The sequence below is a fragment of the Leptonychotes weddellii genome, chromosome 14 (genome assembly GCF_054177405.1).
Source record: "Leptonychotes weddellii isolate Sample4059 chromosome 14, ASM5417740v2, whole genome shotgun sequence".
Lineage (NCBI taxonomy): Eukaryota > Metazoa > Chordata > Mammalia > Carnivora > Phocidae > Leptonychotes > Leptonychotes weddellii.
The window spans coordinates 33,290,081-33,317,960 of record NC_138382.1 but is presented as its reverse complement, the minus strand read 5'-3'; the positions used below and the strand labels follow the sequence as shown (position 1 = coordinate 33,317,960).

Genomic DNA, 27,880 nt, shown 5'->3' with positions numbered 1-27,880 from the left:
GCGTTTAGAACACATCTCCAGATGATGCTGATGCTGCTGGAGCATGCTGGGGCACAGTGTGAAAACTGCAGGTATCAATTACATATGTGTTCTAATGACTTTTTGCTGGGGCTGGGGTTGGGCTCTTCACAGACAGGTGGATAGTTTGAAGCAGAGAATTGCAGGGAAATCTATCCCTACTGAGAAGTTTGCTGTAAGGAAGTCTCGTCGTTACTCTGCCTCGTTGCCTGCACCCGTGAAGCTCATCGTGCCTGCCCTGGTATCTGTCTTTATTTTATTTAGTGTTTGTGTTTTAGAAATTATCTATTCACAACAGCAGGAAGCACACCTGTGAAGTTTAGCTGTTTGCTGTGAAGTTTAGCTCAACTAAATGCCATTGTAAGGGTGTTTGTAAGGTGAACATTTATGAATTATTAATAATCATAAAAATTATAGCTAATGTTTTTGACTACTTGATATGTTCTAGGCATTATGATATTCAAAAAATCTATCGTCTAATATTTTTTGAAAGGCTATTTAAAAAATACATAATTTAATTCTTACAGTAACTCTATGGGAGTACTTTCTCTCTGTAGCCCCATTTTACAGATAAGGAAATTCAGGCAGAGAGGTGAGTTGGCTTAATTAAAGTTGAGTTGAATTCCAATGCAAGCCACTTAGATGATTTTACCTTTTCTAGTAGCGGTATTAAAAATTAAAATGTCAGAAAGTGTAAAAAATTAAAGGAAAACATGAAAATAATTTTAAGAATATATTTTGTTTAACTCAGTATATGTAAAATGTTTGTTTGAACATGTAACCAGTAGAAACTTAATGAGATATTTCACATTCCTTTCTGTTGTACTAATTATTTGAAATCTAGTGTGTATTTTACTCGTAGAGCATATCTCAGTTTGCACTAGCCACATTTCCGGTGCTCAAGTGCCCTAAGTGGCTGGTGGCCACTGCATTCAACAGTGTGGTGCTGGAGCTCTCTTTCTTTCTGTCTTTTTTTTTTTTTTTAGATTTATTTATTTAATAGAGAGCATGAGCAGGAGGGGCAGAGGGAGAGGAAGAGAAAATCTCAAGCTGACTCCATGCTCAGCGTAGAGCCCAATGCGGGGCTTGATCTCACGACCCTGAGATCTCACCTGAGCCGAAACCAAGAGTGGGCGCTTACCCGACTGCGCCACCCAGGTGCCCCTGGAGCTCACATTCTTTTTTTTTTTTTTAAAGATTTTATTTATTTATTTGACAGAGAGAGAGAGATAGCGAGAGCAGGAACACAAGCAGGGGGAGTGGGAGAGCGAGAAGCAGGCTTCCTGCCGAGCAGGGAGCCCGATGTGGGACTCGATCCCAGGACCCTGGGATCATGACCTGAGCTGAAGGCAGACGCTTAACGACTGAGCCACCCAGGCGCCCTGGAGCTCACATTCTTAATCATTATGCTGTTTAGAGTAGACTTCATGAAAAGCATAATTTCCACTTAAATTTTTTTTAAAGAATACTTCTTTAAAAGTACTGAATATATCAAATTATTCTGGCCCTTTGGAGCTTTAGTTTTGCGTAGGTAGTCAGCACAGGAAAACCATTAAATGCAAGCTGAAGTCTGCAGTCCTCCTTTGGAGTTTCTTGATTTTTTCTTTTTTTTTTAATATTCCAGAGTTTATTCAGTGATTCCCCTTTGACAGTTTAGTTTCCAGTTTTTGCTATTACTAACGTTACAATGAATATTCTTTTATATATTTTTTTTGGTGCATGGTCATATAATTCTCTGGAAAGACTTCTAGAAATGGAATTCCTGGTTGAAGGGTATGTGCACTTATTATTTTGACGTTGCCAAATTGCCCTCCAGAAAGTCTCTACTGGTTTAAATGTCTACCAACAGTGTTTCACTGTTTTAATTTACATTTCCCTGTTGGTACGGTTGAGCATCTTTTCATGTGCTTATTATTTTTATTTCTTCTCTTGTGAATTGTTCATATACTAATGTAATTTTTCATTAGGTTGTTTGTTGTTTTGTCATTGACTTGTAGGAGCTCTTTATATATTCTGTGAGAAAGAAAACTGCAGCCTCTAACAGGTGTCAGATAGGAGCTAACCTATACCTAGGTCCAGGTGTTCTCTACTTAAGATCAACAGTCTCAGAGAGCACCACCATCAGAGCAGGTTATTCTGTGCCTGTGATGGAATGAGACAAAAATAGCACTCTGTCATCAAATCTGAGCACAGATAAAAACAGGACACCATGCAAATCACAAAAATGACCAAACATCCCCCTTTTCCAGCTAACATGGGAGCCTATTGCTGTTTCACCAATTACAGCTTTTAGATCTGTTCCTGATGATTGATTTCTATCAAGTGATTTGCACTGGGAAATTTTTTGTCACAGAACTTTCGTGAAAATTTTCTAAAGCATGATAGCCCTTTCTTTGCCCTAGAACTTAGATGCTGGTGTGTACATAACTATATCTTACTTTGATCACTAAGGGTCTTCAGGAAGGGTAACTCACAGCACTTCTTTCTACAGGCTTAAAGGTGTAGAATTGGTTTGAATTTGTGGTTAACTAGGAATTTCACCAAAATGTTATTTTTCATAGAATCTCAGATGTGAGCTTGCCTTCTTCTGATAAAATAGTCTATTGATAAAAACAAAATTTAAAGATCATCAGTTAATTATTCCATTAATTATTGTATCGAGTTCTTACACCATTAGCAATAAGAAACTGTTAGATGTAAAGAAAAAAAAATTAGAGTGTTGTGATCTTCGTTTTCAGTGCCATAGAGTAGAGATGACTTTGCTGCCACTCGAATGTATTTTCCTCATTTCCGCTACTTCCCTGTAAGGAGCTGTTCAAACAATATCTTTATCGTATTTTAAAATTCATTTATCTCGAAGAAGATACTAATTACCCTGCTTATTTCATACCCTTAAAAATATGAACTGTACTACCAGGAAAGTTAGAAAAATATTTTCAAGCAAAAGCGTATTTGCTTTTGGTCCAAAATATTTCTCATCTGTTAGCCTATGAGATGTAATTTGCAATGAGAAATCATTAGTTTACATTTTCAGGGGCTGTCATTCAGCCATATGGCCTTTAGATGAATGCATTTCCTGCATGTTGATCACTGGACTGTCACATGTTTTTAATGGGATAAAAGAACCATTAAAATATTTTCTATGTTCGTTTCCAGTGAAGTCCTTGGAATATGTAAACAATTGGCAGATATTTTAAAAATGTTTCCCTTTACTTAAAAGTAACAACAAAACTTTGTATCAAATACAATTGTTCATAGTGTCAGTTAAAAGTATTCTATTTATTTCTGTGTTTGTAAACTGTTATCTTCCAAAAGGATCGAATGCCGGTAGTAGATGCTTAAATGAATGAGTAAATTTTTCAGTAAAAATGTAATATACTGTATATACTGAATTACTTAATGGTATAAAAGGCAAAAGGCATATAATAAAATGAGAAAAGGGGAAATTATATTCACTACACTCCAAATAAGGAAAGCTAAGTCAAGTGATCTCTGAATGTTGTCTTGAGATCCGTAGCAACCAAGAGAGTAGTTTCGTTGTTGTAAAGGACATTGGATAACCTCACATAATTGCAAATGGCTTTTCATTCTTCCTCATTAGGAAATGATGTATGTCTGGAATGGTTTTCCAATAGTGAGCAAGAGAAGAGACCTTTCCGAAAATCTGTTGGTCACTGTCGAAAAGGCTGAGGCTGCTTTACAAAATGAAAGTAAGTATGAAAAGTAAAAGCCTGGAAATCTTTTTTATTACCACTCTCCTGCCCTTTCCCTGTGCATATCGGCCCATGTTCATTTGTGTGCGTCACAAGGACAAAGCACTTGGGCCGCAAGGGTCTGGGTGATTGTAATCAGAGGAAGGGAGGAATGACACATGCTGCAATGTGGACGAGCCTTGGGGACACAAGGCTATGTGAAAGATGCCAGTTGCAGAAGACAGCATATTGCATGGCTCCATTTATATGAGATATTGAGAATAGGTAAATCTATAAAGACTGAAAGTAGACTAGTGGTTTTATAACTAGGGATGGAGGAACTGGGGCGTGTGTGTGATAGCTTTTAACGGGTATGGCATTTCTTTTTGGAGTGATGAAAATGTTCTAAGACCGTGGTATTGGTTGAACAGCTCTGTAACATACTCAAAACCAGCGGACTGTGTACTTCTGGTGGGTGAATTGTATGGTATGTGAATTATATCTGAATAAGTTTGTCACTGAAAAAGATGAACAATCAGTCGAGTTTTAGAGTGCATTTCTGGTTTTTAGTTTGTGACTCTTTCCATGCCTCCTTTTGCTCGGTAATGACTATTATGTTTTTGCAGACACAGAAGATTGTTTCCCAGTTGAAATTTTATCACAGTTTAATTTTTTTACTCATTACTGTTGGTTGTCCTAGAGGCCCCTCTCCAGTTGACTGGGAGCTCCGGTTCCTGGAAGCAGCTGGTATAGTAGAAGGAAAATCAGGCCATCTGGGCTTACAGTCCCAGCCCTGCAGCTCTCAGACTCTGGGAAACATGCCTCATCATTCTGGGCCTCTGGTTTCTTGTAAAATGGGATAATGACACCCAAAAATACACAGATAATCTCCAAAGTTTTCTTGCTCTGACATTGTCTACTTCTCTAGCTTAAATAGAGGATCTATCTTTTGATAAATGATGCTATAAATGATAGTCTTTGTAATCCTTATCAACCTCACAATCATTCAGGTTTTATCCTTTGGAATGTTCTGACTATGGAAGTAAAATGAAAACTTCATGGCAACAAACATGGCAAAGGGCATAGAAGTTCAGGAAAAGGCAGGGAAAATTATAACAGTTAACTCCTATTTCTTAACTGGAAAAAGATGGGCATTGATGGAGTGGCTAGCCCCATACTCAATATATTCTCCTCATGGGAAATTCAATATTGAACATAGCTCCAGGGATGAGGACCTCATTTGGATCATTTTTGTATTTGGAGCTATTGAATGAGGCTGAAATGTTAAATGAGATTCTTCTTTATAGTTATTGTTAAAAAATTAAACACATAATTATGATTGATAGATGTAGGTGAAAAAAGTTATGCATATTTTTGCTACTACAACACAATTAATTTAGAGTATTTGTTTGTTCCATCCTAGCCTTATTTTTATAGTTATAATCATAGTGTACCTGGACACATATTAGACTACTTTTTTTTTCACTTAATATATCAAACTTTTTTTAATTGAAGTATAATTGACATATAACATTATGTTAGTTTCATGTGTATACCATAATGATTCAGTATTTGTGGACTCTCTAATGATCAGCATAATAAGTCTAGTTAACATACATTACTATACATATTACAATTTTTTTTCTTGTGTTAGAACTTTTAAGATCTACTCTCTTAGCAACTTTCAAATATGTAGTACAGTATTATTATTATTATTATTTTTTAAGATTTTATTTATTTATTTATTTGAGAGAGAGAATGAGAGACAGCACGAGAGGGAAGAGGGTCAGAGAGAGAAGCAGACCCCCCGCTGAGCGGGGAGCCCGATGCGGGACTCGATCCCAGAACTCCAGGATCATGACCTGAGCCGAAGGCAGTCGCTTAACCAACTGAGCCACCCAGGCGCCCTGTAGTACAGTATTATTAACTATAGTCACCATGCTGTACATTATATCCCCATGATTTATTTTATAATGGGAAGTTTATACTTTTGACTCTCTTTACTCATTTCTCCCACCTCCCATGCCCCACCCCCGGTAACCACCAATTTATGAGCTTGCTTTTTTGTTTTGTTTTGTTTGTTTTAGATTTCACATAACTGAGATCGTATGGTATTTGTCTTTCTCTGTCTGACTTATTTCATTACTTAGCATAATGCCCTCAAGGTCAATCCATGTTGTTGCAGAATGGCAAGATTTTATTTTTTTATGGCTGAATAATATTCCGTGGTATGTATACACTACATTTTCTTTATCCATTCATCCACTATGGCTTCCATATCTTGGCTATTGTAAATAATGCTGTAATGAACATGAGGGTGCACATACTTTTCGAGTTGGTGTTTTCATTTTCTTTGGATAAATACCTAGAAGTGGAATTGCTAGATCATATGGTAGTTCTATTGTTATCATAGACTTTTAAATTGTTGTTAAATGGCTCTTACAATAATTTCAAAAGCTTCACAGCACTCCATGGAATCAATGTATCATAATTTAATCAACTCTTTCAATATTGTTGGGCATTTAGGCTGCTTTCCATATTTAAAATAATTCTAGTTTTAGATTGCCATCAATAAGGAGAAGAAATATAAAAGAATGAAAGGGGAATCAGTGGCCTTAATTGCTAATAAGGTCAAGGTTTCAGGCAGGATAGCTGAAGAAGTCAGTAGAACAAAAAGCAGTGATGTTCTGAGGCCACAGACCAGCACCCCTGCCCCCCAATTCTTCCAAATAACCATTCTGCGAATATAAACTGGTAATCACAGGGAGATCAGGTAAATGGAATATTCTACTTTACTATTAAAAAAAGTCACCTGCAAAGGTCCTCTATTGATGGAGGGTGAGTAATGTCAGTCTCCCATATTAAAGGCAGCATTTTTATAAAAGAACTGTGGTTCCCTTTCTCTCCTTTTTCCTCCCCCTTACAGAAAAGTATTAAACTTCAGCCCCTATGAGCTGGGGCTTAGGTACGGTAGTCAAAATATTGAAGTATTTATCTTCATGGACTGAAAATTCTCTGTGATCTCTGGGCACCAGGGAAACAAGTGGATGAAAAGGTTTAAGAAACTGAAATCAAAAAGAGAAACCAAAATTTGTATTATTTAACAGAGAACCAAAGGAGTGTATGTATAAGAACAAACTTAACAGTCTCATTATATGGACATTTTAGACTTTCTTTGTATGTTCTAGATGTTCCATTAATAATATATTATCTACATAGTTTCTATATATAGAGTTGCATTAAGCTTCTTTACTATTTTTACAATTATATCTTGTTAATTTTCAAAAATTATTTTATTTTATTTATTTTTATTTTTATCTCACGACCGTGAGATCAAGACCTGAGCTGATGAGATGAGGAGTCAGACGCTTAACGACTGAGCCACCCAGGTGCCTCTCTTTTTAATTTTTAATTGTAGTACACAAAATTTACCATGTGCCCCATTTTTAACTGTACAGTTCAGTAATGTTTTGTTCACACAGTTGTGCAACCAGTCTCCAGAACTTTTCCATACCCATTAAAAATAGCTCTCCATTTCCCTCTCCCCACTGCCTCTGGCAACCACAGTTACACTTTTTGTTACTATGAATTTGACTACATTAGGTTGCTCATATGAGTGGAATCCTACATTATTTGTCCTTTTGGGACTGGCTTATTTCCCTTTGCATAATGGCGCCTCAGAGAATGGGGTCCCTGGGTGGCTCAGTCGGTTAAGCGTCTGCCTTTGGCTCAGGCCTTGATCCCGGGGTCCTGGGATCGAGCTCCCCATGTCGGGCTATCTGCTCAGTGGGGAGTTTCCTTCTCCCTCTCCATCTGCCTCTCCCCCTGCTTGTGCTCTCCCTCTCTCTCTGTGTGTCAAATAAATAAAATTAAAAAAAAAAAAAAATGGCCTCAGGGTATATCCATGTTGTAGCATGTGTGAGAATTTCCCTCTTTAAGGCTGCATAATATTCCATTGAATGTATATATCACATTTTGCTTTTCCATTTATCCACTGTTGCACATTGAGTTGCTTCCACTTTTTGGCTATTGCAAATAATACTTCTATGTAAAATTTTTTTGAGATTGTTTTCAGTTCTTTTATTTATTTTTAAAGATTTTATTTATTTATTTGAAAGAGAGCGAGAGGGAATACAAGTGGGGGGGAGGGGTAGAGGGAGAAGCAGGCTACCCGCTGAGCAGGGAACCCGACACAGGGCTCCATCTCAGGACCCTGGGATCATGACCCGAGCCTAAGGCAGACGCTTAACTGACTGAGCCACCCAGGTGCCCCGCTTTCAGTTCTTTTAGGTATATCCCCAGAAGTAGAATTGCTGGATCATGTGGCATTTCTATTTTAAATTTTTTGAGGAATTGTCATACTGTTTTCTGTAATGGCTGTACCATTTTACATTCCCTCCAGCAGTTCACAAGGTTCTAATTTCTCTATATCCTCACTAGTATTTGTAATATCCTGGGTTTTTTTTTTTTTTTTTTGGTACTAGCCATTCTAATGGATGTGAAATGATCTTTACTATTTTCCTTCAAAAAAGGAAAAATATTTCAGTTTGATTTGAGTGTAAAGTCAACATGAAGTGACATCATTTTGAATTTTAGATGAAATGAAACTCCATGAAAGTTCACCTTAAAAAATGAGATTTCACAAAATGCACCTTTGTAATATCCATTTGGGCTTTTAAACCAATTTTAGTGTTCATTTTTGTTCAACTAATTTGGCTACATTTTATTAACTTGCTCATTTGAACACTCTTAGATTTTCCATACTAGATACAGAATTGTGATAGGCTGAGAAAACATTGTTCCTGCCAGTAGGAGAATTATCTATGACTAAAACCCACATATCCACAAACCAAATGGGAAAATGGATATGTTTTTAATAAGTGGATATGTAAAAACTGGGAGGTGAAGGAAAACCTCTTTTTTTTAATGAAAACATTTGTAGAGTATTCCCCCCACCCCGGAAAAGTGGACCATCTTGTTCTTTGTGTGTTTTTTTTTTTTTTTTTTTTGACAGAGAGAGAGATGGCAAGAGCAGGAACACAAGAGGGGGAGTGGGAGAGGGAGAAGCAGGCTTCCCGCCGAGCAGGGAGCCCGATGCGGGGCTCGATCCCAGGACCCCGGGATCATGACCTGAGCCGAAGGCAGACGCTTAACGACTGAACCACCCAGGCGCCCCTCTTTGTGTTTTTTTCTACAAATGTAAGGGCTTTGGCTCAGTTGAATAAATTCTGACATTTGAATGTCTATCCTTTGTAGTACAGACTAATATTTACCACCAGAGAGCGGGGCCTTTGTATATTAAGAAGTCCTGAGGGACCATTGGATTGTTCTCTATTTGAGCAGGATCTTCAGCCTTTACCTCAAAGTTTATTTTGTCCCATTATTGGTTGGGGGAAAAATGTAAAGGAGTAATATATGTATCTGACTAAGTATGTACAGTGCAATAGAGGCTTGAAAAACCGGACTGCTCTCTCCATTCATTCCTTGTTCTTTTAATGATCTATTGAGATGATCGGCTTAGAGATGTTTAAGGAGGGCTGGGGAAAGCTCAGACAGATGCACTGTACTTTGTACGATTGTTTTTGTATGTGTTCCCTCTGGGTAAAAAAAAAATAATAAAAGTTTTCTTTCCTAAAGATTTTGTACACAAAATTTATGATAATCTCTTCCAGGTCCATTATTTTATGCAGGAAAATTACCAGAGTTCCATCTCTGCTCCCTCGCTCCTCTCAGTAATGACCTTTTAGTAATTAAGCTCTTATCTTTCAGAGCAAGGGGGAAAAAAAATCCAAAACTGAAAAAATGAAGTGAAGTTGTAAACCCGAGGTGACTCCAGCCTCCACCCCCTTTCTCCCCAGTATTGAGAATTGAATGTGTTTTTGCTTTTCCCCTTGGCAAGTGTCTCTAAAGTAAAAGAGGGTGGAAGATATAGTTGGTGTTTTACTCTGACAGTGTGATTATGAAAGGCCCGTTTGGGATACAAAGGGAAGGATACAGTTTAATAAGTGAAGAACACTTGGTGTAATATGCCTGGAGTCAGTGTCTGCCACTAATTCCATTAGTATTCCATTAGTGTTCCATTTGAAATCTAACTAAACTCAACATGGAGCCGGAAGTTGGTACAGTAGTTCTTCTCTGACTCTCTGTTGCAGTTAATTTGCTTTGTGAAATTATATAGCAAACATAATCAGGGTTACATAAAAGGGAAAATGCTACTTTACGGCTTTTCACTTTCTAAATCTGTTTTTGAATTTTTCCTTTGGTGCATTTCAGCTAGTTTCTAAGAAGTTCAGTGTGGATATTTTTGTAGTTTGGGCTTCAGACTTTCTTTTTCCTCAGCCTACCTTCTGTTTTATTAAGTTAAGCAGATCTTTTTTTTTTAAATTTTTTTATTGTTATGTTAATCACCATACATTATATCATTAGTTTTTGAGTTAGATCATTTATATTCAGTTCCAACAAGAATACAGCATTGACAGCATCATTAGTTTTTGATGTAGTGTTCCATGATTCATTGTTTGCGTATAACACCCAGTGCTCCATGCAGAACATGCCCTCTTCAATACCCATCACCAGGCTAACCCATCCTCCCACCCCCCTCCCCTCTAGAACCCTCAGTTTGTTTTTCAGAGTCCATCGTCTCTCATGGTTCGTCTCCCCCTCTGATTTCCCCCCCTTCATTCTTCCCCTCCTGCTATCTTCTTTTTTTTTTTTTCTTAACATATATTGCATTATTTGTTTCAGAGGTACAGATCTGAGATTCAACAGTCTTGCACAATTCACAGCAAGTTAAGCAGATCTTTTGTGATGAAAATGTGCTTTGGCAGCATTGTTGTATAATCTTCTTGGAATGTAAAATGGAAATTGTGTGTTGAAACGTTCATCTGTGAACTCACCCATGAGGTTGAGAATCATGATAAAGCATTCAGATTTTAAGGGAATATAATCATCTGACAGAGAGTACTCTGTGGTCTGAGGAAATAATGGTTTTGCTAAGGTTTGGAGGAAGGTGGTATCTTCGGACCCATTTTCCATATCCTTAACTTATGATCTAATAAAAGCTAAGTGCAGCTTTAGTGGTACTTTAATTTTCCATAGTGTTATGTCAGTTCTCAGCAAAACCATCATGCACTGAGCACCAGAATTTCATGCTAAGACAAACTGTCATAAAATGCTAATACAGAACTCAATAGAATGCACAAAAATGATACTAAAAACTAGCATCCAGTTTGGACCCTAAGGGTTTTGTTCTAGGCCTGGAAAGATATTGCTTCTTATATATGTATTTCAGTGAGCATCCAAGATTAGAAACATACAGATATGTTTGTGTGTGTGTGTGTGTGGTGTGTGTGTGTGTGTGTGTGTGTGTGTGTGGCCGAGGGGGTGGGGGGGAGCTGAAAAATGGTCCTTAAGTAACAGGAATATCAACTTGATGTTGATATCTGTGATTCTTCTTGGTGAATGAACTATCAGAGCTTGGAAGTGAGAGGTGAATATCAGCTGTTTTTAGCGCCTAGAAGTAAAGTGACCCCCTTCCAGTTGGTTAAGTAGCATCATTAACCTCCCATAAACAAGCAGTTTACTAACTCAAAACACCAGCATGTGTTAATGGTGGTTTCTGAGGTTTGTACTGAAAGCAGGGGAATCTCAATATGAGGACTCCCAGGCCTCAGTGGTTCAGTTTACTACCTGTCCCACCCCCTGTATTGTCACAGCCTGAAATGTATAAATTATCAGTCTGTCTTGGGAATGACTAAGTTGCAGTCACTTGAGAAAGCTCCCCAATTCAAAAGTGTTAGATGTGAAGTGTCTACCTTTGTCAGGTTGGTGTCACACGGGATATGGTTCCTTTTGTTTAATATTCTACAGCCTTGGGCTGTAGAAGGCAGAGTCATTTTCAAAAGGGAAAACGTGGTGAAAGAAAACCCTTTACGTTAGCCTCAAGCACTTGCAAGTTCGTGAGGGTTTTGCGTAACTTGCATGTACTTGGGAACCATTTTGTCTGATTTTATGACAGAATTTCCCCCCCAAAGAACAAAACCTGGGAGAATTGATAAGTTGTTAACAGAATGGTCTGGAGAGGGTATTCTACTTCCTGAATTTTTAATGGGTAGGAAGCCATCTGCTTCTCCATATGGAAGTGTTATCCTCCCCTGCGTGAAGCCAGCACAGTTAGAAATCAGAGCCACAGGGGGAGGCAACCTTCTTGCTCCTCACTGCTTGACCTTTTATAGAATTAATACAGCTCTTACTTCATTTAGAGTTCAGATTTCCTATTGTTACAGCTAAGGCCACCTAACTCAGAGAATGAGCACTGAGCACCTGAAGAAAGATTTTCAAGTGGATAGATGTTCAAGTTTTATTTCAGTAAAATGGTGTATTAAGGTAGTAAGCTGCCTCTTCTTTTAATTTAAAATATTTTCATTGTGTTTTATTAAGTGAAGCATAACAAATGCTAGAAATATTTTCCTTACTTTTCAGTGATCCCCCCGAAACCTCGTAGCTATTCGTTCTCCCTCTTCCTTGGGGTTTTATTTATTTATTTAATTTATTTATTTTATTTTTTATTTTTCCTTGGGATGTTAAAAAGTGGTTTTCCTTTTGTGTGTGCTTTCTGTTTGTTTGGCTTTAGACATAAGCGACTACTCCGTGGACGACGACTGCTTAGTGAAGCTGCTGAAGGGCTGTTGCCTGAAGAACCTACAGCGGCCCCTGCAGGCCGAACTGTGCTTCAATCACGTCATCCAAAGGTACAGACAAACTAGGAGGCCGAGCGGAGTGCAGATTGCGGTTTCCAGGGAATTGCTGGGAGAGAGTGACGTGCTCTCCTGCTGCGAGTGTTCGCTGTTACCAGGAAGAGAATCCAGTAGTGCTCTCTTTGTCCTTTGAGAGCAGACTTGGAGCCTAAGTAGAACATGGCTTTATGCATTTCTACTTGGGGTTGAAGGGGAACACTAAGTTCCATGAAAACTAAACCCTAGCTTAGGTGAGAATGTCAGAGGACTGGTGAGGACTGGTGTCCTTATAAAGAGGAAAGGGACCATGTCTTTTTCCCAAATAAGTAATCTACTGTTTTTAGTAAACATGTTAAAGAAATAGCCATTGATAAAAAAAAAAAATTAAAAAAAAAGTATCCATTGAATTCAATTTTACTGGTGTTTCTGGAAGGATCAAAAGGATGACCCATTTGAGCTATGTGTCGAATCTACAGTGAATTGTTTGCTCATGTGTTTTGTAATTTTGGATCGTGAGCTCCCCTTCAGTGGGGTTTTATCTCGAGACACCTATGAGGCTAGGATGGAAGAAGAGTCTCTAAAGTGATTTTGATTTTATTTCTGCCAGGTGCCCCCAAAACTTTTTCAGCCGAGGCCCACTTTCATGTTAATGTCATTGCCTAGAGGTTCTTGGATCCTTTGGGCCATGTAAACTTGAATTGCAAATTCATGTGAGGACAAGCCTATTGGTTATTAATTTCCCATGGAATGTGTTTTTTCCTTCCAACCTGGATGCAGGCCGAGGTGCCAAGTGCCCTTGGCTTCCTCCTATGCCAGGGAGTGGGTTTTTCTAATCTGCCCTTTCTCTGATGGAGATTGGCCCCAGCTTTATATAGAGGTCTCAGGCTCTGCTCTTCTGTGGACTCAAGGCCTCATCTACGTGGACACTGAGATATAAAGCCCTGGTTGATTAAGGCCGAAACAGATCCCAGGACTACTTTGACATCATCCACACACTTAGAGTTCTGGCTTTGTTTTGTTTTCAGTTTGAGAGTTTTTCTTATGTTCTTGTGAGCTTAGTTATGCATTTGGAAGGGCATTACTTATATATATATTTTTTATTGCTTCTTGATGTTTTATGGTCAGATTTCATAATATTGCTGAAAACAGAAGTGTCGACCACTTATTTATTGACTATTTTTTTAGCCTTATAGGACTTAACAATATAAGGTAATACAGTGTTTTTATTTCATAGCCTTGTGCTCGCTTTGGCAGCACATATACTAAAATATTTCTTAGCCTTATAAGACTTAACAATATAAAGTAATACAGTGTTCTTATTTCTAAATGGAGTCATTTCCTGAACACATTCATTTTTTAGGAGGATGACTTTGTCCTTTCCAGGGTTAATCTTTGAAGATCTGCATGCATTCATCTTCCTAAGGGTCATAAACAATGCTCAGTACTGGATTTAGATCAAAGAATAAAATAAAAGATGAATATATTCAAAACAAACTATTTATTGCCATCATTTATTAGATTCCTTGATTGTATAATGACAGTTCTCTCTGGTAATAGGCTTAGTGCTGCACCTGTTTTCTGAGGAATGGGGAAAGTACATACATTGAAAAAGAATGATTTGTTTCTTGTTCTGTTAAGACTTAATCGCTTTTCTTTCACTCTTTTAGTGAAAAGCTACTGAAGTATGATCACTATCTAGTGCCATTTACTCTGTTTGAGTTGGCCTTTTTGTACAAAAGCCAAGGGGAAATTGACAAGGCCATAAAGACCCTAGAAACTGCAAGGTAAGTGACGATGGCAGCTTTTCCTGCTTGCTATGGAGTCAGGAACATCCACAGTAGTGAAACCACAGCAGAAATATTATATACTTAGAAGTTAAAACATGAATGAAAAATTAGTAATAATGTTATGCTCATGACTTTTGCTGTAGTTGTGCTATTTCCAGCCTTTTTAATGCCTGGCCCTGTGACTGTTTACAAGTGTTGTGATTGTGGGCATCTCTATGCCAGACTTCTAACCTATTCTCTTCTGGATTGGGGTTGGCAGATGTTTTCTGTAAAGGGCCAGATAGTAAGTATATTTGGTTTTACAGTATAAGGTCTCATTGCAACTTCTAATTGTATTGAAGCAGCCACAGAAGACAGCTTGTAAATAAATGGGTATATCTGGATTTGGCCATTATTTGGGTCACAGTTTGCTGACCCTTGGTGTCTTCAACCATATCTCTCGTTTCCCTGAAGAGCCGCTGATTGGAAGAAGCCCTCTGGATCTTTCCCTGGCTCTCTTTTCTTTCTGTCTACTGTGGTAATTTCAAAGCATTTTCATTTCTGCTAGACAGTGGTTCTCAGACTTGTGATCACGGCTCACTTAAAACCCTGTGGTCTGTTTGCCTTGAATACTTCTTACAGGGAGAAAGAATGACGTAATAGCTTTAAGCCATAAATAGCTTAGTGATTCATTGGTTTGTTCATTTACTCAAATTCAGCGAGTATTCACTGAGCACTTACTATGTGCCAGACTCTAGTAAAGGCTCTAGACAGACATCTGTACATAAACAGGCAACGTTTCCTCTTGCTTAGTTAGAGGGAGATGTTGAATAAGCCAACAAGTAGGAAAACCAGCAATGGTATATGCTTTGCTGAGATTTATAGTACGATACAGAGTCCCTGGGTATTACCTTAAATTGAGTTGAGTCTGGAAGGTTTCCTTGAAGAGATGGTATTGTAGTTGAGATTTGCATATTTAAAGCCAGTCTTGAGAAGATCAGTCACCAAAAGACTGGGTGGGGAGCATTCCTGGCTGAAGCCACAGCTAGGAAACCTATAAACTGGACGGTTGAGCCACTAGATAGTACATGATGCTCTTTACTGAAATGGGGTATGCTTAGAAGAGCAGGTTCCAGGAAAGGAGAAAACATACTTCTGTTTAGGAGCATGGGATTTTGAGGTGCTCGTTGGGTGTCCATGTGGAGATGGACAAAATATACAAGCATGGAGTTCAGTGGAAACATCAAGGCTGAATGTAGAGATTTCAAAGTCACCTGCACAGAGACAGTGATATTTAAAGCCATGATACTTGAAGTGATTCTGGGAAAATAACATAACTAGAGAGAAAGGTTCAGCACAGAGCCTTGGGATATGCCATCATTTTAGACATGAAACAATAAGATTAAGAAGAAGTGGCCAGTGAGTTAGGAAAACATGCGGGAAAGCCAAGTGAACAAAGTGTTTCAAAGAGAAGCGAGCGGTCATTTGTGAGGATGGCTGCTGAGAGGTCAAGCAAGGTGAGTCCAGAGAAGTGGCTGCTGAACCTGGCAGCATGAAGATCATCAGTGACTTTGACCTGTGAGGGGAGAAAATGGAGTCAGCTACTTAAGGCAACTTTTCAGGATGTTTTGCTGTGAATAAAGCCTAGTAATGGGAAAGAAGCTTTGGGGGCATCACGGAACCGAGAGAGGGTGCTGCTGCTGCTAATTTTTTTAAAGGGTGATACTAGGGGCGCCTGGGGGACTCAGTCAGGTGGGCATCTGCCTTCGGCTCAGGTCATGATCCCGGGGTCCTGGGATGGAGCCCCGCATCGGACTCCCTGCTCCACGGGGAGCCTGCTTCTCCCTCTCCCTCTGTTGTTCCCCCTGCTTGTGCTCTCCCTCTCTCTCTACAAATAAATAAAAATCTTTAAAAAAAAATAAAGGGTGATATCAGAGTGAGTCACTTTTAAAGCTAATTTTGTTGAGAGTGAGAATGACTCATATTTCAGCTGACATATATGTATCTTCAAATCTAGCTATTGGAAAATTAGGGACTCTCATTATGTTGTTTGCAGTATTCATTGTTTGGACCTACTTGGTGTTACCTAAGCAATGCACAATAAGACAAATTTATAATGATGAAAATAAAAGATTGGTAATTCCCTACTACAAAGGAAGACCACCAGTGATCAAAAGTCACCACTAACTCAAGCCCAGTGCTAATGAGGCCACCGTAAACAGACTTCCCAATAATTTCAAGACTTTCAGTTGTCTGCATTTTCCCTTCTTCTGTTGGAGCTTCTCAAAGTTGCCAAAATTAGTGGCCAGGCATTTAGGAAAATACCCAATTACATCCTCTGGTAACCCGTATTGTGAATAGTAACCCTTATCAAGGTTACCAGTGAGCAGCTCTTAGCCCTCTCTAAAATGAAGGGCTGTAGAAGGACAGTATTGCCATGCAAAGGAGTTACAGTTCATCCACATGCCCAGGTGGTGTGTGAAAGCAGGAGCCCAAAGTCAAAGCCATTCCGCTGTGCCGATTCTTAACAATTCGAGCAGACAGAAGTGAACACGGATGAGCTAAGTAAACGTTTTAACTAATCTGCGGATTTCTATGGCCCCTTCTGACATTGTCCCACAACTGTTGGCCAAACGATTGATATTTGCCTGTGAGAATTGGAGTAAGTAATTTTGGTATCACCACAGAATCCTGATTTCTTTGTAGTTGTTTCATGAGGGTTTCAGCGTGATTTCTCTGGGGCGGGGGGGTGGTGATTGATAATGTTCACGTGAAGCTGCCTTAAAATTCCTGGTTTAGAGAAGGAAGTCAACTATTTAGGAATAGTTCACAAAATTTGTTAAACCCTCTTCATAAGCTTCTGGCTGTGTTTGTGAATGGCTTGGTCATTAAATAGGAACTTGCTACTCAAAGTATGACTTTCAAATCACTGCCAGGAAGCTTCTAGAAATAGAGAATATTGCCATCCTCCTTCGCTCACAGGATTGGAATCTACATTTTAACAAGATCTGCTGTTAATGCATATTCACGTTTGGAAGCAAATAAGGAATGAAGATGAGAAGAAGGGGAGGTGGTGATGTTTCCCTTGGATACAAAGGGATTTTGACATTACAATTTCATTGTTATTTTCTTTAGAAACAACTACAAAGATTACTCCATGGAGTCCAGGCTACACTTCCGAATTCAGGCAGCTCTTCACCTCTGGAAAAAAACTTCCTCTGATTGATCAGAACACGAAGGATGGAGTTTCCCCTCAGTTAGCACTGACATATGCTCTAGATTAGACCTTGTATTAAAGTGGAAAAGTGATCTTGTGAATGAGAGACAAAAAACTAATTTTATTGTCAATATTTTTTATCATCTGTATGGTTTACTGTTGGTCTGCATAAATGTTTTTTTTTCCTATGAAACGATGTTCAATGTTCAGTACTGTCTAGAAAATTCTTATATTTTGCCTCTCCAAAAAGAATTTCATATTAGATTTGAATTGGAGAGTAAAGAAGTCTTTTAAAGGACTCACAGGTACAATAAAGTCTGATTAGATTATTTATTTTTTTAATGTGGAAATTTATGTTTAAGTAGCAAAGCGCTGATAAGTTGAGCCATTTTTAGATTTGTTGGTCAGAGATATTTTGTTGCCTAGTATTTAAATTTAAGAGGGGAAATAAAAATCACCTACATTCAAAATAGATTAACAATAACCTGAAGTCTCCTGAACAAGACAGGCAGTGGGTGTGAATAGGGAGGGATAGGATAGTGTCCTTAATGGGTTGAAGGGAACTGTATCTAGAAAAGATGGTGAAATATTAGGTTTTGGGGTTTTTTTATTCTTCATGTAAGTTAAAGGTGGTGACATTTTTGAGTGACTATCCTTTTTTTGAATGTACTTAAATCTATTATAACAACAAAATTCAAAAAACTCTGTCTAAAGGGAAGAAAAAGTCATATTTTAGGAATTATCCTCAACCTTAGCCATGAGAGTCTAAAATACATACGTTGATTATTTTTTCTATAGGAAGCAAAGTTTCTGCTGCTTTAAATGGTATGTAAAATATCAATAATTTTTATACTCATGATGTTGGTGAGTAAGATCTAATTTTCTAATCTATCTAGCACTGTGATGGTTCCTTGTAAATATCTGGACCACGCTTTGTCCTTTATCTGGGAAACACAATCAGGGCAGAATGCGGGGGAGAGCCTGGCTCTGGTACTGCTTAGCAGTCACTGAGGTGACCTTTAGGGAGCCCCCTGCCCTCTGCATCAGCATATTTTCCTCATCTGTGAAATGGAAAAAGAACAGATGAATTTTCAAGGTCTCTTTTGGTTTTGTAACTGTGAGTCTGTGTATTAGGCATTTTCATAAATGTATACTGTTTATCTCAAGCTGTTAGCACAAAGTGCGTGTCTTATTCTACAGTCATCTCTGTCTACCCCCACTCCGCCCCCCATATGTTGGGGTTAATGACAGGATTGCATCCAGGGCAAGGAAAAATAATTCATGGATCCATAAATCAGGGTGTGGTCCTATTTCTGTTCTATTTTGAAGAGTAACTTATCATGGAAACCTCTGTAGTTTAACAGAACATCCCCAGATTGGGATCTGGAGCCCACCTGTGGTAGTCCGTCGTTCCTTGACGTGGATGGAGTAAGTCCTTCATTCTTTCTGTGACTCCATTTCCCCAGGAGGGGGGGGCGCGAAAGCAACACAACTGCTTGGTGCTCGTGGCGGCTCAATTGGATGATGCGTAGGATAGCTTTTGGTAAACTGTGAAAGTCTATATGAATATATGAGTTGCCGTAATAATTATGGTTTTTATGCACTGATTACAATACCAACACAAAAATATTGGCTGAGTTTGTGGCCTCTGCTGTAAAATGAAGGAAGTGCAGAAATTCAAGCACCTTTAAATTTATTCATGTGTTTGTCACTGACAATAACCCAGATTATGAATTTGCTCCTTGCTGTTCATTCCCTGCTACGTGAGTCTGTACCCGGCAGGTATTTTGGTCTTGTTTTCTTTAAGGTGCTAATTCTTGACCAATACTGAAGATACGTTTCCAGTGGAAGATGATTAATACAACTTGAGTCAGAGAACTAGCCCTTCAGAGAGCATGGTGGGAGCTCTCACTATGTGCTATTAATATGAATTACGTAGCTTTATTTTAGGTCCAGGCGAGAGGAAATAAAATGAACTGTTATTACAATATCAGCAGTGGAAATATGTTTAATAATTATTTTGTATACAACTTGAGAAATAGGTTATAAATTCCATAGAAGAGCTTTGGTAGCATTACTTTTTTAAAGTATAAATACACCCACGTTGTTTTTGTGAGAAGCTGCAGGTCAGAGCGAAAGTCAGTAAAAACTTATCTTTCTGGTATAATTTGAAAACTGTATGAGCTATTGCGGTTATTTTTATTTTATTTTAACTCTGCATTACCAAACAAATATAAAAGAAATTCCTGTATCTCATTAAAATTTGTCTTTTATTTTTTTCTTCTATTGTTTTTATTTTTACTTCCTCTTTTTTTTTTTTATTCTTATGTTAATCCCCTACATTACATCATTAGTTTTAGATGTAGTGTTCCATGATTCATTGTTTGTGCATAACACCCAGTGCTCCATGCAGAACGTGCCCTCCTCAATACCCACCACCAGGCCAACCCATCCTCCCACCCCCTCCCCCCCAGAACCCTCAGTTTGTTTTTCAGAGTCCATCGTCTCTCATGGTTCGTCCACCCCTCCGATTTCCCCCGCTTCATTCTTCCCCTCCCGCTATCTTCTTCTTCTTCTTTTTTTTTTCTTAACATATATTGCATTATTTGTTTCAGAGGTACAGATCTTAGATTCAACAGTCTTGCACAATTCACAGCGCTTACCAGAGCACATACCCTTCCCAGTGTCTGTCACCCAGTCACCCCATACTTCCTCTTCTTCTTATTTAAGTTCAATTAACCAACATATAGAACATCATTAGCTTCAGATGTAGTTCAGTAATTTATCAGTTGCATATAACACCCAGTGCTTATCACCTTAATGCCAGTCACCCAGTTACCCCATCCTCTCACCTACCTCCCCTCCAGCAACCCTCAGTTTCTTTCCCATAGTTAAGAGCCTCTCATGGTTTGTCTCCCTCTCTGGTTTCTTCCCATTCGTTTTTCCCTCCCTTCCCCTGTGATCCTGTGTGCTGTTTTTGTCATTCCTCATGTGAGTGAAACCATACGATAATTGTCTTTCTCTGATTGTCCTGTTCTTTTTATAGTTACCTGATAATATGGATAATCTATCCATTGACTGTTTAATTGTTGTAATATCATAAACACTACAAATATTTATCTGTTTCCTGGCCTGTTCCTGATACCCTGGTGGCATGAGTTTCATGTGGCATCAGCTAATATTGCATTTTTGGAGTTACTTTGGATTCAGGGTGCTTTGTGAAGAATGAGTGCTGAAGTGACAATATTTTATCTAATGTTTGGAGGGGCATATGTGATGGGTTTGGGCTGCCAATGTGTCTGACAGTTTGTGCAATTTGTGTAGTTTTTCGTATAATTTTCTTCTCTTTTCTTTTTTTTTTAAATGGAGAGCCAGGGTTTTGATTAGTGCTGTACAAATTTTAAGACTGAAGCAGAGGTTCTGCTTTGTAGGATCAGTGACAAGAAGGGCATTATTGATAATTAATGGAAGGTTAACTACATCAACTCCTATATGAACATATATTTGCATGTTTCTGTGCTTCTCCTGGATACCAGAAAGTCTCAGGATACATAGGAAAAGGAAGTTCATTGATTCTGTTTCCTCTCCAAGTGGGTAGAAGCTGTAGGGAGGTGAACTTCAAATTAATCAGTGTCAAGGAATATTTTTAATCATTGAAGCAATCTTACAGTATAACTGTCTCTTTGGCAACGTAGGCAGGTTAGCAGAGCTATGTGACTGTCATTCCTACCTGGCCTGGGAACTTAGAGTTGAACTTTGAGGTCACTCAATGAGTCTTTGATAAGGGCTTCAAATCAGTGGGATGTATATAAAGAAGGTTTCCCCCCTTTGGAAGACAAGTGAGTATTTCTTCTTTTGATGCTACTGGAAACACAGTTACATTGTGATAGGCACTAATAGTCCCTATGGTCATTATGATTCTACTTCTCATCCTTCCTTCAAAGTGACTGAAAATAATAATTGAAAAGGTCTTTGTGACTAACTGGAAAAATTTTTGAATTACTCTGATTAATGCTTCATTGACTTTTCTTTTTACATATTTCTGTTTTTCTCTTATTCTCTCCATCTTTATAAATCATAAATTCAAATGCATTTAGTTAAAATGAGTTAATGAAGACTCTAGTGATTGTTTAGATGCCCTAAGATTTTGTGATTCATAGGGCCTGGAATGGGTCTTGGGAAATTATCTCCTCCCCTCTGCCCACCCCGCCAGCCTCTGGATGATGTTGTTTCCCCTCAGTCCTACTCTGTCCACTATGGTGGCCACTGGCCCCATGGGACTCTTGAGCCCTTGAAATGAGGCCAGTGGCCTGTGTTGGAATGATGCCAAGTGTCAGGGAGTGCTCATTTATATGTGCTGCAGTTCTGTTTAAAGAAAAGGCCTCCTAAAAGCATGCTTCCTGGAGTTCTGGCTTTTACTTGCTGTCTACTATGATCACCCAATCACCATAGGTGTATTTTCAATTCTGGTTCAAATATGTATCTGTGAGGTTTGCTTTTTCTGAAGTTCAAGTGCCCATGAACTTTCATTTCATCATTTTATTCTGCAGATGACCAAGGTCATCTTTGATCCTTCTCCACTCTCCCAGAGCTCCTCAGATATTAGACTGAGACTTACTTTTAACATTATTATTTTAATCTGATTTTACAAACATTCCTCGCTTTTTCAGATGCAACAGCACAAACTATTAGAATTGTAGAATGACTCCCCTTTGAGATATTAGTAGGTTTTATGATTAAAATTATATATATATATATATATTTTTTTTCCCCCTTTAAGTAGGCTCCACACCCAGTGTGGGGCCCAACGTGGGGCTTGAACTCATGACCTGAGATCAAGAGCTGAGCTGAAATCAAGAGCTGGATGCTTAATTGACTGAGCCACCTAGGCACCCCTAAAATAATACTTTCTAAGGTTAACATTATTCTGAAGAATTTGGTGTCCAATATTGAAACATTATTAATGTTTCAACATTGACAGCTATGCCAATATGACTATTTAAGGAATATTAGGCCTTAGTTACCCACTTATAATTTGGCATATAGTTTATTTAAAGTTATACATTTTAAGCCTTTTGGTGCCTATTATTAATATTTTTATTGTGTATGATATACTTAAGTGATATGTATTCATGTAATTGACATATTTTTAATCTCTGTAGACATGTCTAGATCAGATAGGTAGGTAGATAGAAAATAGCTTATAAATATGAAATGGACAATGTTTTATCCTGCTCTTTCAGAAAGAGTGGTGGATTTTCTCCAGATTGTCTCCCCTCCTGCAGACCAGTTATTTATATATTTTTCTTTATGTATTTGATTGCTTGTTTGAAACCCTGTTCCCACTTCCCATTGTTGATAGCTTTGTCTTTTTTATATCTGCTGTTAGATTTCATAACTTCAGATTGTTGAACTTGAAATGTAAGGAAGGACACATCAGAATTTATCATGAGGGAGAATACCTTCTCTGTTGAGCAGTTGCTATCTGATTTTGATGGCGTGGAAGTCCATTCCAATCTGTTTATGACTTGAAAACTGCAGAAAGAAATGTTGTAAGGACTAGTTAGTGGATTCAGAAGGCTGAGCAGGTTCTTGGCCTGATCCATCCCAAAGGGCTGGGTGGATCTAGCTTTGGTGGAAGTCTAACCCCCATTCTGTCCAGTTTATAAATGTATGAGACAGTAATACTGTAACCTGACCTTGCATGGAAAAATCCAGCAGCCGCCTCACTGTATTTAATAAAGAATGCATACAGATGCCTACATCAGGTATTTAATAGGAAATCTCAAGGTACTTTGAAGTATAATGCTAAGCTTTATAAAGTAAAACTTGTATGTTAATACACCTTGTATGTTAATCCAGTAGTTCTTAGAAACACACAGTTTAAGTGATGAATATAAGGGATGCTGGCATATCCCAGTGGGAGCTTTGGTTTTATTGCTACTTAATATTTTCGAGTAAATTTGTTTTAATTATTGGTAGTCTGTTGGACACTATTTAGGAAAAAAAAAGTTGGTCTCAGTGTAACAGAACTGATAGCCAGAGAAATTGGATACAATGAACATGTTAAAGAATATTGCTTATTATTTCAGTTTTAAAGGAATTCTGTTATTTTGAAGTGCTGGAAAGTCTTCCTCAATTTGAAGGGATGACACTCCCTGCTTGGGAAATCATACAGACATTTTAATTCATTCTTGTCTTTATTGGAACCAAGTATCCAGGTTAGTAAATGAGTTTAAACAATTTTCATTAATTATTTCACTTTTTACCTGAAATGATTTTATTCTTCATAGTAGACAGTTGCTTTCTAAACAGTGATTTGTTTTTTAAGGAAATACTTTACATGAAAAGAGAGATTACAGTAAACATAGATCTTAGGCTATTGATTTAATAGCTGAAGAAAACAGTACCGTTGGGTACTTTGATTTGCAAAAGGAGAACACATGTGTTCCACTGATATGTGCTGTCCAGAAAAATGACTTAATTCTGAACCAGTGTGTCATATTCCCATGTTGTCTAAGGGGAAAATTTTATAAGTAGGTAGTTTATTATTTATTCTTTTTTCCCTTGGCTAACTGTTGACATCCAAACACCCGAATGAATACCAGCTGAGGCATTTATATGCTAGTGTTTTAAATATTTATTTGCAAATATTAATAGAACTCTTGAATTTTTTGATGCACGTTGCTAAATCAGATGTAAAGGTAAAATATATATTTAATAAGTGAGAAGTATTATTTTATTACTGAAATTTATTTCTAAAGCAAATTTATTTTGTAGGTATTACACTTGGGAAATTTTGCTTTGCCTTAAAACACAAACAAAATAAACCTGTCTTGTGATCTGCTTACCTAAAAACCCTTAATGTTACCTTGCCATGTAGGTGGATTTTGAAATTCTTTGAAAATCTGTATTTTTCACTTTCATTTGGATTAAACAAAAATAGTTAGAGGTCATAGACTTTGTAAATCAGTGTGTGGTTTCCTGTTGAATCATCAAAGCTACCTGTATGTACTTTATAATTCAATGTTTTATTAGTAAAAACTGCCAACATTTTCTGTCCCTCTTTCTCATCTCATTACACTTGAACTTAGTTTCCTGTCTTTTCCATTCCCAGTGGTCACGGTTTTACAGAGCAAGACATTTTTAGAAATTGAAGATGTGTGAGTTTTATGTAAGATGAATGTGTTAGTAGCATCCATCTGCTGATCAAATAGGCATTGGATCTGGTACCAGAAAGTGAAATAGATTGTAACTATAAAAGCATTTTATCAATGTAAGTCAGGAAGAAAGAAGAAAACTGTGAACTTCTGATATTTTTAATATGAAAACTGTGTTCCCAGTGAGTATTTGCTTGCTGCCTTTGTGTTAATGTTATCACCTATGATTTGTAAGCTAATGCTGATATGACATCCACATTTTCAACATGAAGACAACAGTTCCTGTAGCATATTTTTAACATTAAGACATTTTTGAAAACAGATGTCATCTTAGAAGTTGTATTTTTTAAGTGCAAATAAATCATCCCAACTTGAAAGTCAACATGCTTTATTTTTCATTCTTTAGTATTACAGAATACTCTGCATTATTAGATGCATGTTTAAGTTGCCAGGTATTCTCAGAATTCTATATTCTCATATTGCTACAACTCCTTTACCTACAATGTGCAATTGAATTGTTATATTGTTTTTTTTTTTTTTTTAAAGATTTTATTTATTTATTTGACAGAGAGAAACACAGCGAGAGAGGGAACAGAAGCAGGGGCAGAGGGAGAGGGAGAAGCAGGCCTCCCACAGAGCAGGGAGCCCGATGCGGGGCTCGATCCCAGGACACTGGGATCATGACCTGAGCCGAAGGCAGACGCTTAATGGCTGAGCCACCCAGGTGCCCCGTTATATTGTTATTTAAGTAAATTCCACTTGATGAAATTAGTCTTATTATGGTTGGTCTACACCAACACAACATCTCTTTTGCTGGTTTCTAATTGTAGTGTGATGGACACTTAACTTTTTGTTTCTTGGTAACACTTTTTAAAACCTTTTCAGGCAAATGTGAAGGCCTCTCTTTATGCCATGTTCTTGACTGAGCATCAGGCATAAAGAGATAAATGGGGTGGCACAGTTGTCTTGAGGGAAGATTGCCTTCTCTTTCATCTTTTTATAATCTATTTCATAGTTTAGAGGTTTAGATTAGGTGCTAATATGTTCAGTTTAAGGAGGAATCTTTAGCATTCAGTGTAACACAGTGGAAAAAAAATTGGCTTGCTGATTTTGCAAGGTTAGTAGTGTCAGGGAATCAGGAGGTCTGTATTTGAGGGTGGACTTGTGATCCTGTTCCCCAGCAACTTCACTTCTCTGAACTTTGCCTAACCCCTCTGTAGAATGGGGACAATTTCCCTACCTCATTCAACTGCAGGGAAGATCAAACAAGGAGATACGTAAGAACCACCAACGGGTAACCTGGCGTAAGATGCTTTCTTCTACTCCCTTGCACGAGTTAGGGTAAGCTAACATCTGTCACAAAGCAGGTGTTCTGCCAGTGGGTGACTTTTCATGTTGTGATTCAGTAACCCAAGTTCTGTGTGGCTCTGCTGTCTTCAGTTCATGGCTGCTAAGGTCACTCTGTCCTTTTGCATCAAGCTGCCAAAGGGGGAAAAGCATGGAGGGTTGTGTGAAGGAGGTGGTGCATGTCATCTGTTCACATTCCATTGGCTAGAGCTCAGTCAACTTGCTTCACCTCATGATGAAATAGGCAGAGGATTGTAGTCTGTGGGCTCAGGTGCCCTAATTCTTTACTGATTTTTAAATTTCATTGCCTCTTTATTGTTCAGTGGTAAGATTTCTTTATTTATCCCGGATACTAGACCTTTGTCAGATACAGGCATACCTTGTTTTGTTGTGCTTCGCTTTATTGTGCTTCACAGATACTAGGTTTTTTACTAATTGAAGGTTTGTGGCAACCCTGCATTGAATAAGTCATTTTTCCAACACTATTTGCTCACTTTGTGTCTTTGTGTCACATTTTGGTAGCTCTCTCATTTTAAACTTTTTCATTATTATTGTTCGTCATGGTGACCTATAATCCGCAATCTTTATTGTTAACTATTGTCATTGTTTTGGGGTGCCACCATCCCACCCATGTAAGATAACAAACTTAATAAATGTTGTGTGTGCTCTGTTAGCTCCACCTACTGGCCGTTCACATCTCTTTCCCTCTCCTCAGGCCTCCCTATTACCTGGTACACAATAATGTTGAAATGAGGCCAGTTAATAACCCTACAACAGCTTTTAGGTGTTCAAGTAAAAGGGGGAGTCACACATCTCTCACTTTAAATCAAAAGCTAGAAAAGATTAAGCTTAGTGAGGAAGGCATGTCAAAAGCCGAGCTAGGCTGGAAGCTAGGCCCCTTGTGCCAAACAGCCAAGTTGTGAATGCAGAGGAGAAGTTCTTGAAGGAAATTAAAAGTACAACTCCAGTGAACACACAAATGATAAGATGAAATAGCCCTACTGCTGAGATGGAGAAGGTTTCAGTGGTCTGGATAGAAGATCAAGCCAGCCACAACATTCCCTTCTGCCAAAGCCTAATCCAGAGCAAGGCCTTAACTCTCTTCAATTCTGTGAAAGCTGAGAGAGGTGAGGGAGCTGCGAAGGAAAGTTGGAAGCTGGCAGTGGTTGGTTCATGAGGTCGTGAGGTTGAAGGGAAGAAGCCGTCTCCATGACATAAAAGTTCAAAATGAAGCAGCAAGTGCTGATGCAGAAACTGCAGCAGGTTCTCCGGAAGGTCTGGCTGAGATCATTCATGAAGGTGGCTCCATGAAACAATAGATTTTTCAGTATAGATGAAACAGCCTTCTATCGGAGGAAGATGCCATCTAGGACTTCCATAGCTGGATAGAAGTCAATGCCTGGCTTCAAAGTTTCAAAGGACAGACTGACTCTTTTATTAGGGCTAATGGAGCGGATGACTTTACATTGAAGCCAGTGCTCATTTACCATTCTGAAAATCCCAAGGCCCTTAAGAATTATGCTAAATCTACTCTGCCTGTGCTCTGTAAATGGAACAACAAAGTCATGAGACACATGGCAGCACATCTGTTCATAACATGGTTTTGCTGAATATTGTCAGCCCACTGTTGAGACCTGCTCCTCAGAAAAAAGATTCCTTTCAAAATATTACTGCTCGCAATGTCCACAATAGCCAAACTGTGGAAAGAGCCAAGATGTCCGTCGACAGATGAATGGACAAAGAAGATGTGGTATATATATACAATGGAATATTATGCAGCCATCAAAAGGAATGAGATCTTGCCATTTGCAACGACGTGGATGGAACTGGAGGGTGTTATGCTGAGCGAAATAAGTCAATCAGAGAAAGACATGTATCATATGATCTCATTGATATGAGGAATTCTTAATTGCAGGAACCAAACTGAGGGTTGCTGGAGTGGGGG

General features: G+C 38.3%; 1 protein-coding gene across 2 annotated transcripts in view; it reads left to right on the top strand.

Moving 5' to 3' along the window:
* TTC39B (tetratricopeptide repeat domain 39B) overlaps positions 1–24,970 on the top strand; it is a 126,808-nt gene extending 101,838 nt beyond the window's left edge. For both annotated transcript variants that reach the window (XM_031034045.2, XM_031034046.2), the window contains 5 exons: positions 133–259; positions 3,620–3,728; positions 12,343–12,460; positions 14,113–14,229; positions 17,347–24,970. In XM_031034045.2, the coding sequence (XP_030889905.1) occupies positions 133–259; positions 3,620–3,728; positions 12,343–12,460; positions 14,113–14,229; positions 17,347–17,437 (562 nt within the window). In that variant the 3' untranslated portion in view covers positions 17,438–24,970. The remainder of the gene's footprint in view (positions 1–132; positions 260–3,619; positions 3,729–12,342; positions 12,461–14,112; positions 14,230–17,346) is intronic.
* Positions 24,971–27,880: the final 2,910 nt, after the last annotated feature.